The sequence below is a fragment of the Microtus pennsylvanicus genome, chromosome 4, assembly GCF_037038515.1.
Source record: "Microtus pennsylvanicus isolate mMicPen1 chromosome 4, mMicPen1.hap1, whole genome shotgun sequence".
Taxonomy (NCBI): Eukaryota; Metazoa; Chordata; class Mammalia; order Rodentia; family Cricetidae; genus Microtus; species Microtus pennsylvanicus.
The window spans coordinates 12,538,487-12,557,934 of record NC_134582.1 but is presented as its reverse complement, the minus strand read 5'-3'; the positions used below and the strand labels follow the sequence as shown (position 1 = coordinate 12,557,934).

At 44.3% G+C, this 19,448-nt stretch overlaps 1 protein-coding gene across 4 annotated transcripts in view; it reads left to right on the top strand.

Moving 5' to 3' along the window:
- The window catches only part of Myo5b (myosin VB), a 272,874-nt gene that overhangs the window by 137,598 nt on the left and 115,828 nt on the right, over positions 1-19,448 (top strand). For all 4 annotated transcript variants that reach the window (XM_075968281.1, XM_075968283.1, XM_075968282.1 and 1 more), the window contains exon 5: positions 17,715-17,871. In XM_075968281.1, the coding sequence (XP_075824396.1) occupies positions 17,715-17,871 (157 nt within the window). The remainder of the gene's footprint in view (positions 1-17,714; positions 17,872-19,448) is intronic.

Below are 19,448 nucleotides of genomic sequence, written 5' to 3'. Positions count from 1 at the left end.
GCCTGTGGAGTGCTGAGGCCCTGAGGTGAAGCTTCTGGGTCAGTTGCCAAGTCATGAGCAGGACTGGGACTGGACTCAGACTCCTGCTTCCTGGAATCAGTCTCTGTTCCTCCACTACTTCTGTGTATCTCATGTGTGGCTCATGCCTGGACATGGGGTTTTCTAGTTATCATCTCCAAGGTGTCCACCTGCACCCTGGCCAATAGCATTTCCAGTGGGAAGTTTTCACAACTGCAGCACAGCCAGTCTGCAGGGAGACCAAGTGTACTGCAACCTCCTTGCTACTGATGGCTGCTCCAACGATGCTACAATGCAGGTGACACTGCTCCCTTGGCATGGACCTTCATGTCCCCACATGTGGCCTGGGAGTGCAGGGTCAGTGGTGAGCTTTAGGTGGAAATAGCCTCTGTCTGCACATTTCCCTCTCCACTCAGGACCTGACCAAGGGCCCTGCGTATCAGTGTCCACGTGGAATGAACAGCTTTTGAAGATGTCCAGATAGACACGTGTCATATTAGTGAGCTGACTGCCCAGAGGTTCCCCTGCTGAAAAATATCCATCTCCTTGGCCTGTCACTTCGTGTAAAGTGTTACCTTTGCTGTCAGCTCTAAGTCTAAAGCTATTAAAATATGCATAGTCTCTAAGATGGAAAATGCCATTTATGTCACACCTCTGAGATGTGACTCAGGGCTCTTATCTGTCTTCCCCTGGGTCAAAGCCACATCCCCTGAGCAGGTCTTGGCCTTGACGATGTCTCTACTCCCAGATCCATCCTTCTGTCTTTTTAAGGTAAATAATTTCAGTCTCTGGAAATGCTCATGGCTATGAGTCATCAGGCGGGAGAGCTTAGACCAAGGAGCAGTCGCAGGTAGGTGGGCAGGTCATGAGCAGAGCGAAGGAGTGGGGTGGGAGCTCCAAGGCTGAAGTGCCCTTCACAGAGAAGATGGGCTTCTTCTGTTGCTGTGGGAAGGAGAGGGCAGTTGATTTAAAATTTAATGTGAAAAGGCATTTCCAGTAGTCAAAGTAAACTGGTCCAGTAAAAGCATCATAGTTTCTTAAAAGTTTGATTTGCTTAATGTTTGTAGTGAAAGGAGTGTTGTTCTGTTTGTCAGAAAACACCTTGAAGTTTGGGGGTTCGTGTTCTGTCACATCTGCTTTAAAAATATTTTGGGGTGAGGGACTCTCGAGACCCTACCCCTAGCTGAGAAACTATTGACAGCTGATGGCTCTGAGGGACCAAGAGTCACTTTTCTTTAGGATTTTGGCCACTGAGAGGTAGGTGACCCATGCCTGTGCAGATATGCACAGCACTAATTGGACTCAGTGGGTTAAAATGTAAATGAATAAATAAAAAATTATAAAAGCAGGAAAAAGGTTTTTTTCCTTTCTTTGGTGCGATATAAAATCAGAACTGATTCTGAATCGCAGCCAGTGTAGGAGGGTTGATGCGATGGACCAGAAGTCGAGGAAAGGTCCCAGGATTTACTACCCCCATTATTTGCTAAGCTCTCTTATAATCTTAACATTGCAGGATAAATAATGGATGGTCGTTGCATTCCTCGTAGTGCTGATGTCTCCTGTAAATTCCTGGGCTGGATAGGAATAAATCACACACGTTTAAAGTAATGAAAGTCGACAGTTGAGCTGTGGGGCTCGGCAAAGCTGGTGCGCAGCTGATCCGAAAGTGGCCCAATGGCCAAATGAAGGGATTACATCTTTTTCAATTAATTAATTTTTTATTATACTTTTTAAAAAAGAAAACAAACTATCTTTTTTTATACGTACCAACCCAAGTTTCCACTCCCTCCTCTCCTCCCATTTCTCCACATACCCTCCCATCCCACCCCCATCCAGTCCTCAGAGAGGGTAAAGGACATTGCTTTGTGGAAGGTCCAAGGTTCTCCCTACTATATCTAGGCTGAGCAAGGTGTCCATCCAAAGAGAAAAGGTTCTCAAAAAGCCAGTACATGCAGTAGGGATAAATCCTGGTCCCACTGCCAGTGGCCACTCAGTCTGCCCCAGCCATGCAACTGCCAATCACATTCAGAGGGACTAGTTTAGTCCTATGCTTGTTCCTTCCCAGTCCGGCTAGAGTTGGTGAGATTCCATTAGCTCAGGTAGACTGTTTCAGTGGGTGAACCCATCATGGTCTTGACCTCCTTGCTCATATTCTCATTCCTTCCACTCTTCAACTGGACTTTGGGAGCTTAGTCCAGTGCTCTGATGTGGGTCTGGGTTACCTCACTCAGGATAGTATTTTCTAATTCCATCCATTTGCATGCAAAATTCAAGATGCCATTGGTTTGGGTTTTTTTTGTTTTTTTTTTTTTTTTTTTGGTTTTTCGAGACAGGGTTTCTCTGTGGTTTTGGAGCCTGTCCTGGAACTAGCTCTTGTAGTCCAGGCTAGTCTCGAACTCACAGAGATCCGCCTGCCTCTGCCTCCCAAGTAAACAGCTAAGTAGTAATCTAAAGTATAAATGTGCCACATTTTCTTTATCCATTCTTTGATTGAGGGGCATCTCAGTTGATTCCAGGTTCTGACTATTACAAATAATGCTGCTATGAACATAGTTGAACAAATGCCTTTGTAGTGTGATTGAGTATCTTTTGGGTATATGCCTAAGAGTAGTATTGCTGGATCCTGAGGTAGGTTGATTCCCAACTTTCTGAGAAACCACCGTACTGACTTCCAAAGTGGTTGTACAAGTTTGCATCCCCACCAGCAAAGGATGAGTGTTCATTACCCTTACTCCACATCCTCTCCAGCATAAGCTATCATTGGTGTTTTTGATCTTAGCCTTTCTGACAGGTATTTAAAGATGATATCTCAGAGTTGTTTTGATTTGCATTTCCCTGATGGCCAAGCATATTTCTTAAGTATCTTTTGGCCATTTGAGATTCTTCTGTTGTGAATTCTCTGTTCAGTTCTGTAGCCCATTTTTAAATTGGGTTATTTAGAATTTTGATGTCTAATTTCTTGAGCTCTTTATATATTTTGGAGATCAGTCCTTTGACTGATGTGGGGTTGGTGAAGATCTTTTCCCATTCAGTAGGCTGCTTTTTTTTTTGTCTTATTGACTGTGTTCTTTGCTTTACAGAAGCTTCTCAGTTTCAGGAGGTTCCATTTATTTATTGTTGTGTGTAGTGTCTGTGGTACTGGGGTTATATTTAGGAAGTAGTCTCTTGTGCCCATGCATTGAAGACTACTATCCACTTTCTCTTCTATCAGGTTCAGTGGTCTGATTTATATTGAGGTCTCTAATCCCTTTGGACTTGAGTTTTGTGCATGGCTACAGATATGGATCCATTTTCATTCTTCTACATGTTGGCATCCAGTTATGCCAGCACCATTTGTTGAAGATACTTTCTTTTTCCATTATATAATTTTATATAACTTATAATTTTCTAATTTTAGCGTCTTTGTCAAAAAATCAGGTGTTTATGAGTGTGTGGATTAATATCTGGGTCTTCAATTTGATTCCACTGGTCAACCTCTCTGTTTTTATGCCAGTGCCAAGATGTTTTCATTACTGTAGCTTTGTAATAGAGCTTGATGTCAGGGATGCTGATGCCTCTGGAAGTTCCTTTATTGTACAGGAATGTTTTGGCTATCTTGTTTTTTGTTTGTCTGTTTGTTTTTCTATATGAAGTTGATTATGGTTCTTTCAAGGTCTGGAAGAATTATGTTGGGATTTTGATGGGGATTGCATTGAATCTATAGATTGCTTTTGGTAGGATTGCCACTTTTACTAAGTTGATCCTACCTATCTAATAGCATGGGAGATTTTTCCATTTTCTGATATCTTCTTCAGTTTCTTTCTTAAAGAAAGCCTTAAAGTTCTTATCAAATAAGTCTTTCATTTCTTTTATAGTGCTACCCCAAGATATTTTATGTTATTTGTGGCTATTGTGAAAGGTGATGTTTCTCTGATTTCCCTCTCAGCTTCCTTATTACTTGTCTATAGGAGAGCTACTGATTTTTTTGAGTTGATCTTGTATCCTGCCACATCACTGAAGGCATTTATCAGCTGTAGGCGTTCTCTGGCAGAGTTTTGGGATCACTTATATATACTATCATATCATCTGCAAATAATGAAAGTTTGACTTCTTCCTTTCCAATTTGAATACCCTTGATCTCCTTTTGTTGTCTTATTGCTATAGCCAAAACTTCAAGAACTATATTGAAGAGATATGGAGATAGTGGACAACCTTGTCCTATTCCTAATTTTAGTGGAATCGCTTTGAGTTTCTCTCCATTTAATTTGATGTTGGCTGTTGGCTTGCTGTATATTGCTGTTATTATATTTAGATATGTGCTTTGTAGCCCTGATTTCTCCAAGACCTTTGTCATGAAGAGGTGTTGGATTTTGTCAAATGCTTTTTCAGCATCTAATGAATGATCATATGGCTTCTTTTCTTTCAGTTTATTTATATGGTGGATTACATTGATAGTTTTTCATATGTTGAATCAGCCCTGCATTTCTGGGATGAAGCTGATTTGATCATGGTGGATGATTTTTTTTATGTGTTCTTGGATTCAGTTTGCCAGTATTTTATTGAGTATTTTTGCATCCATGTTCATGAATGAGATTGGTCTATATTCTCTTTCTTGGTTGAGTCTTTGGGTGGTTTTGGTATCAGGGTAACTGTAGCCTCATAAAAAGAGTTTGACAATGTTCCTTATGTTTCTATTATGTAGAACATTTTGAGGAGTATAGGTATCAGCTTTTCTTAGAAGTTCTGGTAGAATTCTACTAAAATCATCCAGCCCTGGACTTTTTTTGATTGGGAAGTTTTTGATATTAGCTTCTATTTCCTTGCATTTATAGGACTACTTAAATTGCTCACCTGGTCTTGATTTAATTTTGGTATATTGTATCTATTTAGAAAATTGTCCATTTCTTTTACGTTTTCCAATTTTGTGGAGTACAGGTTTTTGTAGTGTTACCTAATGATTCTCTGAATTTCCTCAGTGTCTGTTGTTATGTCCTACTTTTCATTTCTGATCTTGTTAATTTGGATGTTCTCTCTCTGCCTTTTGATTAGTTTGGATAAGGGTTTGTCTGTCTTGTTGATTTTCTCAAAGAACCAGCTCTTTGTTTCATTGATTCTTTGTATTGTTTCCTTTGTTTCTATTTTGCTGATTTCAGCCCTCAATTTGATTACTTCCTGTCTTCTTCTCTTCCTGGGTGAATCTGCTTCTTTTTGTTCTAGAGCTTTCAGGTGTGCTGTTAAGTCACTAATGTGACTTAATGGGAAATGAAAACATACATCAATATACAAAACTCTGGATCTTGATAAGTGACACTAAAGGACCACTGAAAGACACTTAAAAATACAGCTTTCAGTTTTGAAAATGACTATTACTGTGAATGTTAGGTGAGGCTAAACTGTTGGTAGCAGAGGAAAAATTAAGGTGTTAAATGTGGTAGAATAGGGAGATATTGATTATGGTGAATTATGCTTTGTGTTACCCAACTCTATTTTCTTACTAACTCCTGGCTTTATATGTGCCTCCCCACCTCCTTCCTCCCCCCCCCTCTCTCTGTGTGTGTGTGTGTGTATGTGTGTGTGTGTGTGTAAGCCATCAATAGAGACACTGTTGGCTACAGGCAAGGTCTTGATTGCATTCCCACCTGGCAGAGTATTGGCAGATTTTGTTTTCTTTGAATGATGCTGCCTGGTTTTGCCCAGAGGATGTGAGTGTGTAGTTCAGCCAGTGACTTAAGTGTGGTGTCTTCCTATCTTTGTTGTCTTAAACTCTGACAGCTGTGGGTGGGGAGGGGTGCTGTGAGGAGTGGAGAGATGCAGGTGGCCCTTCTCGACAGCATTTTCCAGATGGTACCCATCAGACTGTCCAGATCTTGCATGGGTGAGAAAAAGAGAACCTCAATTTTAATTTTGTTAGATGGGTGTCTGAGATTCGGCAAGTTTTCCTGCTTGCCTAACGAATGAGTGATTGCTTTCTATTACTGGGTCTCTTCCAGCTCGTTAGAGTGAGCCTTCTGAGAACTCAGATGACTTTAGAGACTTTATGGATGGCATTCATTTGTGTTGTGGGAGCCACAGACATGGGACATTGTACCGACGAAACCAGTGAATAAATGAGCACTGTTGATGAATAGCTCTGATGTGGGTTGTGTGCCTGCCTTGAGCTTTGCCATTCTACAAATTATCAACCAAACTTTCAGGCAGATTGCACCTGCTTACATGCCTCAGTCGGAAGCAGGCGTTTCACAGAGAAGCCAGCAGCTCTTGAGGTCGGATGCATAAAAGGACCTTGGCATGGTGGGAAGAAAGAATGCTGGACCTAAGATGCCTGGTCTGTGTTCCTCAGCTTTGTTGTTCTCAACTCTTTTCACTTAGAAAAGAAGTGAGAGAAGAAGAACTGTAGGAGGTGACCCATTAGAGGGAGGAATAGCCATTTTTAGGAGAATTTTCACCATGGGGTTCCGAAGATGATCTTTGTATTCAGCCTCAAGGAAATAGTAAGGGAGCAGGGGAAGAAGCTAGGGAAGGGAAAATTTGGGGAGACTTTTCACATGAAGGAAGATGTAAGAAGGAGGCGCAGGCTGAATAACAGGCATCAATAGTCTCATTTGATTGGAGCATGCAGGTCTTGTGTCCCTCAGAACAGACTGCAGGTTCCTTGTAATCTCCACCAGTACTGGTTCTTCTTGGATGATGAATGAAGCTTGCCTGGTCAAGTTGATTTCTCGTCTCCTGCCTCTTTGTATCTCCTCTTCTACCCCGGACCTCTCAGTCCTTCACATCTCATTCCCTGGGTTCACACCGTTCTGTGAACTTTGCTATAGTCAGCCTTGTATGTTAGTCTGAGCCGTTGGATCTGCAGGTCCTCACTGAGGTTCCATGGCACAGAACACAGTGAAATTCTGACCCAGACCTACTCTACAGTCAGAGACCGCACCACCCAAATTGAGCCAGCCAAGGAATTCCTTCGGTGTGGTCAGGCAAATTTGTTCCCTGTACCATCGTCACTCTCACCATGCGCTCCTGTGCTCATGCTGGTGAAGTAACCAAAGTGAGAGGCATGGTGTTTGCCAAAGCTGGGGATGAAGCTGGAGAAGAGGATCCCTGGAGTAAAAGCCAGCTGCTGCATAATCTATGCTTAGTGAGGACAGGGTTCCTCTCTTGCCGTCTTGGCCACTCGGTATACAAGAACAGTAAATGTTGTTGTCCTTCCCCTGCCCAGTCCTGTGTTCTGAGAATCCAGAGACCCTCCGGTCTACCCCAAGCCCTGCTGGAGGGAGAGGGATGTAGTGCTCTTACTGCGCAGTCTGTTAGCAGAACATGGAGACCATGTGGACCCCAAACCTCTTCCCGTGAGCCTGGCAGAGGTGCCACCAACCTCACTAACTTATATTTTCCCCTCCATCGCATCATCCCCAGTGTTTCTTGGAACCTTCGTTCCCAACTCTTAATCTAAGCACACTCTGACCCAGTCATTGAGAAACTGAGGCTCAAGTTCTTCTTTAGCATGAAATTTCCTTGTTTGCTTCTCCTGATAGTTTTCTTAGAAGCCATTTGCTTAATTGAGACATTTATTTTATCTGCCTCCTAGAACACTCAAGTGTTTTTGGCTGGATTGCTGTTCTACAGGTGAGAGCTCCCAAGACAATTGGCTTCCCTATGCTGCAGGTGCGCATCTCTGTTCCCAGAGAGAGAAATCCGTTGCATCTGAAAAACTCTAGCGATAACTCAGGAGATGGAACATTTATCTTTGCCGTTGAATGAAGCCTACACCAGCATTCATGTATCGGGTTGAATGCTATTCATAATCATTGTGCTGCATAATTTCATCATAGAAATCAAATAACTGAAAAAAAATTTAAAAAAGAAATCAAATAACTGGCATGAATGGGTGCAATTAGCAGTACTTTTCCATAGCCAAGCAATACTTTGAGGTTTCTTTTCTCGCCCACAGTATATATTCATTCATCATGCAATGTGTGAGCACCGGCAGCACACTAGACATGTGCTGGTTTGTTCACCCCATGTCTTTGCACTCTGTCCCACCTAACCACAGTCTTGTGTCCTCAATGGGCCTTCTTGGCTCCTGACACCATCTGTGCTAAACGTCTGTCCCCCAGCCCCACCAGCCCTCCATGTCTCAATTATTCCAGTGGTTGAGGAAACAGTTTCTGGTCCATGAGTCTAGGGCCTCTTCCTTTTAGGGAACTGGAGACAGGAAAGTGTAACCTTGAATTAAGTGTGAGAACCTTGCAGCAGCTGCATGAGGGGAAGGAGGGGCCCATAAGCACAGGTTTTCTACAGCTAGTCCCATAGCCTGTGGAGTCAACGCTCTAAAATAACCTGCACCTAGTTAACCTCAGACTGGGGTTACAGGTTGTGCCGCCCTGCTTGGTAGCATTTGATTTCTCTGACTTCAAAACCATGCAGCTGTACTGCTTTCCCAACGCTGAAATTCGGGAATATAAATCCAGCTAATGAGGAAACTGCCTGATTTTCTGGGTGAGTCATAAGTCTTGCTGGAGTACAGAATGAAAAGCAATGGCGCCTGTTCTCTGAGCTGGGGAGAAAGAGCAGTTCCTGTATTCTCCACTTAAGGGCTGTTTAGTCTCTTCCGCCCAGATTCTAATACATTGTACACAGGGTAACATGGACCCTAAGGAAGTTACAACACATCTGCTGCATTTGCCTGAGCAGATCCATGCAGCATCTGATTAACAATGCTCTGCATGGTGGTTCTCAACCTGTAGGTCAGGACCCCTCAAATGACCCTTTCACTGGGTCGCATAAGACCATCTGCATATAGATATTTACATTACAATTCATAACAGTAGCAAAATTAGAGCCCAGGAACTGGCACACTCCTGTTCACAAGGGCCAGTCCTCAGTCTGTCCCTGCTTATACTCCAGGGAACTGGGCTGGATGGAGCTCTCAGAGGTTCTCTCAGATGTGGTGGAGACGGACCCACAGGGAACGGGGCCTACTTGAACTGTGTCCCCTTTGCTATTACATGTATTATACTACACCTGTGTGGTTCTTAAAACGCTCCTGACTCCTAAGACCACTGTGAAACAGAAGTGGGAAACGATGCTTGGGAGGTAAATTGCACTGAGTGGCTATCCTTTACCCAGAAGTCTGTTTTCATCTTCTCCTATGGTGTCCTTCTTCCAACGTCTGGATCCATGCCCTTCCCTCTGTCAGTCTTGGATTGCTGGTTGCTCCTCAAATGGTTTGTTTGCATGCATCTGGCCAGATTCTTGTCACAGCAGCCTTTTTTACGTTGCTCCTGATCTTGGGACAGAGCTCCATAATGTTACAGTGATTGTGACTATGTGGCTCTTAGGTCACACCTCCCTAAAGTTTTCAATGTCCGGATCCCCATTCGCCTAACGTTACCTCCAAACTAAACCTTCTTCTCCCCATTTGCCCTTCCACCATATTACCAATCTCTCTCTCTGCAGCTTCTTCCCTCGCTGTTCAGCAGGTTTTTATCATTTTATATTAATATGGGTTTGTTAGTCCATCTCTGGTTGTTTCATTTTGTTTGAGTTTATCAAACCAGACAGGATACAAGGCTGCCATTTTGAAATAGCCATTCTTTCCCAGTTTCTCTGTGACTTCCCCCTCCCCGCCAGTCTGACATGGTACTGACACAGACAGTTTTGTTGAACAGTTCCTTCCTGATCTAGCATGGTGGTTTCCCACTGCTACCATGGTAGACACTGTGTGTTTCAGTGGCAGTGTTGACAATGAAATTAGAGAGTAGACAGCGAGAAACAGTGGCTTGATTATCCCTGGGATGAACAAAACATATCCTGACACTCGGGTTCGCAGATGATTTGCCTCCATGGAGGAAACAGCAGAATGACTAACAACATGTCAGAGATGACGAGTCCTTCCTGTGCTTTGACAAAACCAGACTCCCTCTGCCTCCTGGTTTACAACCAAGCGGGTGATGTTCCCACTTCTTCATCTTCTCCCAGAGATTTAAGTTCAGAGATTGAGATTTGTGCCTGTCTGAGGCTCCACACGGCTAGCCCTCTTCAGCCGTGAGTGGCCCACAAAGGCAGGGTTAGCCAGTTTGGTTTACAGGCAGGAAACTGAACAACTCTAAGGGGCTCTGGCTCTAAGTGCAGCACTTGCTACTATATAAGTCGACGAGGCTGCAGGCTGTCCTTGTAGCGCAGTTCGGGTGCTGCACTGCCCATCCAAGTCCTTGTATCTGAGGTTATTTATCATGAGACTTCAGTCTAAGAACATTAGGTAGATGATTAATACCTTAGTACATTGTGGAGTAAGTGGCATGATGATAGGGTGCTTGGGGAAGGACCTCTACAGATGGTACGTTTGAGCAGAGGAGTTGACAGTGGGCCAGTCAATCCCAAGGACGCACACACTCACCTTGTATTAGGGCTAGATTTGTTAACACTGCTTCACTAACTAGAAAGGAACGGTCATAGAGAAGAGAGAGGCCATGGAAGGTTGAACAGATACACATACCCGTGCTTGAGTTTTGACATGTTGTATCTCTTGCTCAGGATTTGTGAGCACATTCCTTGGATACGCTCAGCTTCTGAGTTCTCTTCTTTAAACTATGGAGATTGATATCTGTTGATTTTATGGCTATTAAGTGTGAGATACATGACTAATAACTACGTAAACACATGGGCATGATGTAAATGGCTAGTAATTAAATTAAAGAGCAGTTATAAGGGAAATGTTACGAGGCGTGATGTGATTGAGTACCAGGCATTAAGAGCTGTGAAATGGAAAGTGGAGCAATCAGTCTGATCTAGGAAAGCGTCAGGCTGGCACAGAGCGGGAGAGAATGGGGGACACAGCCTGTGTGGTGTGGATAGTCGGTGGAGAAGACTGTCAGGCAGTGAAGCTGGAGAGGAGCCGGGCTGCCTACACCTTGAGCCCAGTACAGTGTGGCTCTTCTTTAGAGACAGCTTAACAGCAAGGAGCAGGTAAAGCCTCGCTGGTTTCCAGAAAGTCATGTGAGAAGGCATGGTTAAGTGTGGCGACTGCCCTGCAGGTTTACAGAAGGCAGGGAAAAGATGATCCATGAAGAGACAAGAATGAAACTCTGCTCAGCCCGATTTTATTGTAACTGGTGCTGGACCAGGACTTCTAGAGTCTGGCCCAGATCATTTTACTTCAGCCATATTTAAGCACAGCACAATGTTTGAAAAAGATATTCAGATAGCAGTTAACTCAGTCCCAATTTAAGACATGTTTATATTGGAATTCCTTACAAAGTACTTCTGGCTTCTTTCACAAGAATAGGTACTGTTGACTCAGAGTTAGCACCCAGGATTTAGGGTCTAGGGAGGTTGACTGAGGTAAACGTAACACCTGTGGGTCTCAGGATGACCTGGCCCTCAGATATCATAGACATCACTTAAGCTGTTGTAAAGTACTGGTGACCTCACTCATAACAGTTGGTTTTATGGTCTAAAAACAATGTTCAAGACTTTTGCAAAAAGGTCTTGGATAAGTAGAAACATAAATTCTGGGAGCTAAAACAGAGCCCGTGCCACCAGACAGCAAAGGATCATCCAGGTGTCAAATGATATTGTTCCTGGCATTCCAGGAAGAACAGCTACACACTTCTTCCCATTGAAGACATGAGCTGTGCATTTGACTTTCCTGGCTTATCCGGTGCTTATCTGTGTGCACAAGGCCTTTTTGCCCTCTACAGTAAAGGACTGGAGGAAGAGGTTAGACAGTTGCTGTCCAGTGCTTACAGATAAGGACTGACCTAAAATTTATGAGAGGAAAACAGACCGTGTCCTGGAGATGAAGGGAGAAGGATGAGCTGATTTCGGTTCTGAGCGGGAGGGAAGGGTCACCAGCATGGAGGCTGTGCTCTAGGGCGAGGGATTGAGTAGAGGCTAGACTGCCTACACGAACAAAGCCCTGGCTTTCTATTTCTAGTTGAATTCCCTGGGTCTTAGTAACAGGGACACTGAGGGCCCTGCTAGTGCCTGGGGACTCAGATCAGCACCATACATGTTAACTGATGTGGCCGGCAAAGCATTAGGTTGGATGGTAGGAAATGCCAAAGGTACCACCTAAGTGTGGGTGGGAAACCTGGGCACAAGTCACAGCCAAGTCAGTTTCTTGAGAGTCAGACCTCCAGAGCAGAGCTCTAAGCTCAGAGATGACTCAAGCAGGATTCTACTTTGACTTCTGTATGTGTGTTGCTGATTGGGAGATCGTGGATGACAAATGAAGCCCAAACAAAGCACCCTTCAGCAGGGGATTAAACTGATCATTGGCTGACCAGAAGATCATGTCTCAACAACCCCATGTGCCAGGTTCTGTACCCACCTGAATAGTGGGCAGGGGAGGTCACTTGTCTCAGCTTGAAGTGCTGAGTTGGGAATCTTAGAAGAAGACTTAGGGGTGTCAAGGAAGGGGGCATGGGGTGAGCTGTGACTAGAAGCAGGATGTAGGTGTTGGTATCAGGCCTATTTCCAGGAGCTGTAGATGGCTGAGCTGATGATCTCAGAACCCTCTGCTGTGGTGTAAGGCACAGGTCTTTCCAGGCATTTTCTGTCTGCAATAGTGAATGCCGTTTAGGAAACATCTTGGACTCCAGATAACAGCTGGACCGTAGGTTTCTTGGCCATGGTTTGCCTTCTCTAAAGGGAATTTGACTGGGCTTAGAAGAAAAGGATTTATTAAAAACCTGATTGACTCAAGTCATCATCAAGATCGTCTCTATGAGTGGGCCGAATGGCTGAAGCCAACATTGGTTGTAATTTTTGAAGGAAGTTGGGTAGGATTCTGTGTTTATTCATGTATTCATGTATCTCTGCGCCCATCTCCAAATGTCCTAAAATTGGCAACTAATCATTCCCTTATCTGATGTAGGTGGGTCATCTGTCTATGTGTTATTTTCATTGGTTAATAAAAAAAACTGCCATGGCCTTTGATAGGACAGCAGCTTAGAAAGGTGGAGTAGACAGAACAGAATGCTGGGAAGAAGGGAAGTGAGACACTATAGCTCTCCTCTCCAAGATGGATGCAGGTTAAGATCCTTCCTGGTAAGCCATCACCTCGTGGTGCTATACACATTATTAGAAATGGGTTAATCAAGATGTGAGAGTTAGCCAATAAGAGGCTAGAACTAATGGGCCAGGCAGTGTATGCCCTGTCTCGAAAATTCAAAAAAGAATACAATTTGTGTGTTGTTATTTTGGGTGTAAAGCTAGCCATGCAGGAGCTGGGCAGAAAGCGGCCCGCAGCTCCTACTACACTTACCCATTGCTCCTATTAATATATCGGTTGTAGAATGATTGAATGTCAAAAACGAAGAGACTTACATGGGAGCCCATGTCATAGCTTTCTGATTTAGAGATGAGGTGACAGAATGCCAGAGAAAGGAGGCAAATGGAAGTCACACAGCAAGGACTGCAACCAGGGTCACAGGACAGGTGGCAACAAATTAAAAGTGTAACGAAACAAATGGCACTAGACTTCAAGAGAGGAGAAATTGCCTTTTCCGGGATGCCCAGGGTAGGGAGTCAGGATGACTCCGAAGGGTCCATACTGCAGGAACTTCAGTTGTGAGAGTACCCCAGATGCAGTGCTGGGGAAGGTATGTGCTCTTCATAGACAAAGTAATCCATTGTGGCCAACTCACAGAACCATCATATGATCTTGCAGCAGATATTGAGTGTGCAGATTTTCCTCTGTAGCATGATCAGGAGGCTTCCAGAGTCTGTTAGTGGCAGAAGCAGGGCTCAACCCACACTCTACACTCTTTTAGATTGCCCCATACTTCTTAATGATTTAGTATCATATATTGTAGAGGGGTTCACGTGCTCAACTGAGCAGCTTGAACTTGACTTGATGAGTACTGAATAGCTTTTTAACTTTTTGAAAAGGAAAAAAAATGTAATTAGAGCATTGATTTAGAAATTTAATCTGCCAGGGGTGTGAGACACCCATACCAAATCAAGGCACCCACTCAGAACAGCTTATGTCTTAGGGATCCCAGTCCTAAGAGATGCTGAAGTGATTGGTAGGTTAATAACTGCGCACACAGCCAGACAGACAGTCGCTAATACAACCGAGTTCATATTCAATCTGTTTTAATGTCTGTATCCTGGATTCCAGTTCTGAGTCCAGAGGAGCTAGCATAGGAAGAACAAAGCTGAAGGTGGCGTTGCCCCATCATCCTTGTGGATACATGGTGCTGTACATACCTCACAGGTCTGTTCAAAGGTACTAGGTGGTTTAAGAGTGAGTTTATCTGACTTGGGCATACATGGAAGTACCTACCCCGATAGTCACCAGATTAAGTGGGAGCTTAGAGCACTTCCAGTAGCCATCCTCTAAAAAGACTCGGATACGAAGGTGTGTGTGTGTGTGTGTGTGTGTGTGTGTGTGTGTGTGTGTGTGTATCTGTGCACATGCACACTGGGTATATTCCTCAATTGCTATCCAATTTATTCTTTGAGACAGCCTCTCTCTCTAATTTTGACTCTCAACCACCTGCTAGAATGACTGGCCAGCAAGCCCCAGGGATGCTCTTGCCTCTACATCCTCAGTGCTGGGATGACAGGTGCACACACTGCACCCAGTCTCTTCTGTGTGAACCAAGGATCCAAACTCAGGTTCTCATGCTTGTGCAAGGAGCACGCTACTGAACTTTGTTACCAGAACAATGCAAAGATGTTTAAACTTGAGGATAGATGGTTGCGATTCTGGTGAAACCCTGGTTGTATATGCGTCTTCTCACCCTGCTGGGTTTTGATTATTTCAGCCCTTTGATGCTCCGTTTTTCTTTCCTTGTCACATAAACTAGCCCCTCTCTTTTTTTCTTCTTGGTCACTTACCTTTGGACTGCTCGGCTCCTAAAGCCTCTCGCCTCTTGTGTGTATTACTCCCTTCCCTGAGCAGCACTTGCTTAGCCATTCTCAGTGTTGTGCAGAGTAACGGGCACCTTGGCACTGACAGTGAGAAGGGAGAAGGATCGCCACTTTGTGCCTTATTTGTCTCTGCTAGGTAAGATGTTTTATCCAGATCCCCTTGCCAACCAACTTCCTGTGTGCTGTGCTACTGCAGGAAACCTTAGAGCACTCATGTGTTCCCTTCCCAAAGAGCTACCTCATTGTACGTGTTTCTCCCTGGATCCTTGTTAAATGGGACAGTATGTGGCTCTCTGCTGAGGATCACGGCTCAGCTATGTCCTGCATTCATTCTCTTATCTTGGAATATGTTGTTTGTTGTTTTTACTATTTTGGCTCTTTGGACTCTTAGTTTTTGGGGGGTCCACCACCCAGCTCCCAAATAAATCACACACGAGTCTTATTCTTTCTTATGAATTCCCAGTCTTTGCTTGGCTTGTTTCTTGTCAGCTTTTATCTTAAATCATCCCAACTATCTGTGGCCTTGAGACTTTTATCTTTCTCTATTCCTGTATACTTTTTCCCCCCTGATGATTACTCTGTGTCTGACTGTGTAGCTGGATGACTGGGTGGCTGAGTGGCTGGCCCCTGAAGTCCTCCTTTCTCTCTCATTCCCAATTTCTTCTCTCCCAGATCTCTTATATGTATCCTCTTTGCCTGCCAGCCCTGCCTATTTCTCTCTCCTGCCTCGCTATTGGTCGTTTAGCTCTTTATTAAACCATCAGGTGTTTTAGACAGGCAAAGTAACACAGTTTCGCAGAGTTTAACAAATGCAACATAAACAAAAGTAACACACCTTAAATTAATATTCTACAACAGGGATAAGAGATGAATAAAACTCCAAAGTCTTGGGTGTGGCTGCCCAATCTGGTTCTTGTTATACACAGAGAGCTCTCAGGGTGGCATCAGAAAGGGGGCATGACCCATGTGACCATTGCCAAGGTGTAAAGCCGGGTTATGTTCCCAGGCTTCTTAGGTTCTTGTGCCTCTTATCAGTTCTCTAAGCACTTGGTAATAGAAGTAATGAGAACAGAGGTGACCCCTGATATCGTGTCCAAAGTCCTTTACAATGTAAAGCAAAAAATGGGGGAGGGGGATGAAAATGGAGGCTGGAGAGATGGCTCAGCAGCTAAGAGCACTTACTGCATTTGGTTCCAGCACCCACATGGTGACTCATAACCATCTGTAACTCCAGTTACAAGGATCCTCTTCTGGCTTCCAGGGACACCAGGTACACACATGGTATACATACATAAAAACAGGCAGACATGCATAATAAATAAATAAATAAATGGATGAAGATGGGAAATAGCCACATTGGGGGCCTGTTTGGAGTGTACCTCTTAATGTGAAGTTGCTGTGAGAGCAAGGAGATGAAATGGGCACTGATGAGAGCAATGATAGCCTAGAATGAAGGGGAATCTCAGAAGACGTGGAAAATTTTCCTTCTCCAAGTGCTAGCAAGGAATCTATGTTTTTATTACTTGGTTAGGTGGTTGATGTAAAGACATCTATGTTCAACTTCATCTTCTCTGCATCTGCTTTCCATCCAGAACCCCTTGGGTCCCTTTTTGATTGTCCATGATTATGAGCTGAGACCTCTTTGCATGGCATGCCTTGTGGGCCCAATCTCTTTAGCCCCACCCTGTCCTTCACATGATTTTTTCAAGCACTTGCACCTCCAGCCAGGCTCTTCTCTCTTTCCCATTCCTCTCAAGCTGGATAGGGTCCTTTACATTGTCACACCATTGACCAGTTCCTGTGCTTTGGCCCTGACCTGGACACAGCTGGCAGTTTTACACACATGCTGATAGCTTCAATAACTAGCAAGGCCAGTATCCCGACATGGAGGTGTCTCAGTTATTCTGCACCCACTCTGCCTGGGAGACCTTAGGACCTGACACTGGGAGTCCTGAGTCCTTAAAGTATGCCTTCATTAGGTTAGATCCACTGGGCCCTAAGCTGCTTTTAGTTCACTAGCAGATACTGAGCACATATGTGGTACCAGGCACTGTTATCAGAGTGGAGAGTTGGGAGTTGAGTGCCAGCCTTCCTTGTGGTTTTATGAACCGAGGGGATAATGGCTGAGTTCACCATCATAAGCAATTTCTTGCCCTAATCGTTGTCCCAAATGCTTGTCATTCCTCTCTGCTTTGAATGCTTGTGTTCCTTGGGGACACAAAAGCATGCACCTTTCATTTTTTGTTTGTCTTCCTGTTTTGTATTTTAAAAGAATAACTGTGGTTTTGCTTGTGATATGGAAGGGATCCTCTCTCTCTGACTTGAATTTACTCTCTAATCCCTTTTGTTGCAATCCTTGTATTTGATGAGAGATCAGACTGGTGGCATGCCCTTTGTGTCCTTCATCTGTATGAACAGAAATGTCCAAATCTATCCCACCATCACGCTAGGCTCAGTGCAAGAGAAGATTCTGGTTCTTAATAAAGAAAACTAGGGAATTGAGTGGCACAGGGTAGGAGGAACAAAGACGAAAGGGCGCATGTGTAATTTCTTAAGATAAGAGGCACTGTATCCCTCGCTATAGGGTAAGCTGCTGGCCATGCCATCTTTCTCATGAGTGATGGAGAGCTCATGCTGTTTGAAAGCCCTGCTCATACCTGCTTTCTTCCTTCGATTTTCAGAGCTTGTGTAAGCCTATGAGGGAGGGCAGACTTTACCCAGTTATCCACATTTGTCCCCGAGAGATGCCTCTTATCAGGTTCACCTCCATCGGAGTCCCTGGCAGCCAGCAACACCTTTCCATGGCCAGTGACTGACCAGAGCTCTTTCCCTTCCAGAGATGAAAAGAACCAATCCATCATAGTCAGCGGAGAGTCTGGAGCAGGGAAGACGGTGTCAGCCAAGTATGCCATGCGCTATTTTGCCACAGTTGGTGGCTCAGCCAGTGATACCAACATTGAAGAGAAGGTCCTGGCATCCAGTCCCATCATGGAGGTAAAGCCTTCCCAGGGAATCACTGGGGGTTAAATGTGGTGTGGATGATGAAGAGCATCTTTGACACAGCTGATCTAGGCAGTGTTCACACCCCTCCTATGTCAGGCAGAGCAGAGTGTGCCTCTGAATCCAGTCTGAAGAGCATCTGACCTGGTCACGTCCTGCAATCCCAGTGTAGGTGGAGTGTCTATGCTCTCTGTCCCTGAACTTTGTAGTAATGGTGATTGCCTGCCTGCTGCCACCTCTGCTGTTCTCCCCTTCTTGATGCCAACACAGGTCAGAAAATTAGTATCTCACCAGAACCAGCAGATACTTTGAAAGACTCTGCGTTAGGAGGCAGTTCTCAGAGAGTGAGGCAGACGAGGTAGAAACAGGAAAACTTTGTCTGTGCTGAGAAGGGTGAAGGGGAGCCAGAGCAGATGTGATACTGTCACTGCTGTTGAAACAGTTTCCTGTGATGCACAAAGTAGCCAAGGCACACGCTGTCTGGGTCCTGTCCTTGGCAGGACATATGACAGGAGCCTGGTTTGGGTGGGTTTAGAGAACTTAGTTAAGTTCAGGCCAAAGTTTTTTCTACAATTTAGGTCTCGCTATAGCTCATAATGGTTTAGAGTCCCTCTCTCTCTCTTTCCCTTTCTCCCTCCTTCCATTCTCTGTGTCTCTCCATCTCTGTCTTTCTCCTCTTTAAATGATATATTCTGATAGAGTATATCTTCATAGCCTAGGTAACTTGGGACGCTCCACTGTTCTAGTTTCTTTAGCTGGCCAGGAGCAGATAAGGAAGGAAGGTAGGGCTTATTCTATATTACATGGGAAGCAAGACACTGTGTTACTAAGTAAGACAAAAAGGGCATTTACAAAAATTTTTATTGTGTAAAATATCCATGGCAGCAATACACCACTTTAAGTGTATGAATCAGAGGCATTAAATGCATTCATTGTTTGTGTATCCATCACTACCACCCATTCTAGAACTTTCCTATTACCCCAGTAGAAACCTTGCTCCCATTAAACAATAATTTTTCCCTCCCCCAAGTTCTTGCCAAACTGTTTTCAACCTCTTTGACTCTTGCTGCTGTGGGAACTTCACATGAGTTGCTTCGTATAATACTGCTCCCTGTGTATCTGGTTAGCTTGACTTGGCATGACGCTTTCAAGGGTCATCCATACCTATCAATTCTCTGTTCTCGTTATGGTTGGCTGTCTCATTGCACAATGCTCCATAGTTTGTTCGGCCATTCCTCTCCTGCTGGGTATGCGGGTATTTCTACCTTTTGGCTATTATGAATGCTCCTCCTATGGATATTAATATGAAAGTTGTCAAATTAAGTCCTGGCCCAGGGAATTATAGCGGTTACTAATAATTTAAAGTATGCACTGTCTGCTACAGCCCAAGCAGGCTTCTGAGTTCTGTGAGAAGGTTGCTTTGCCACGGAAGAAACGTAAGAACAACATGCATCTCCAAAGAGGACCAGGGTGTAGTTAATCTCTAGGATCTGGATGAGGAGTGAGAACATGAACCGTCCTAATCACAGTAGTGTATATAAGTGCAGTTGTTTGGGCCCCAGACATTAACA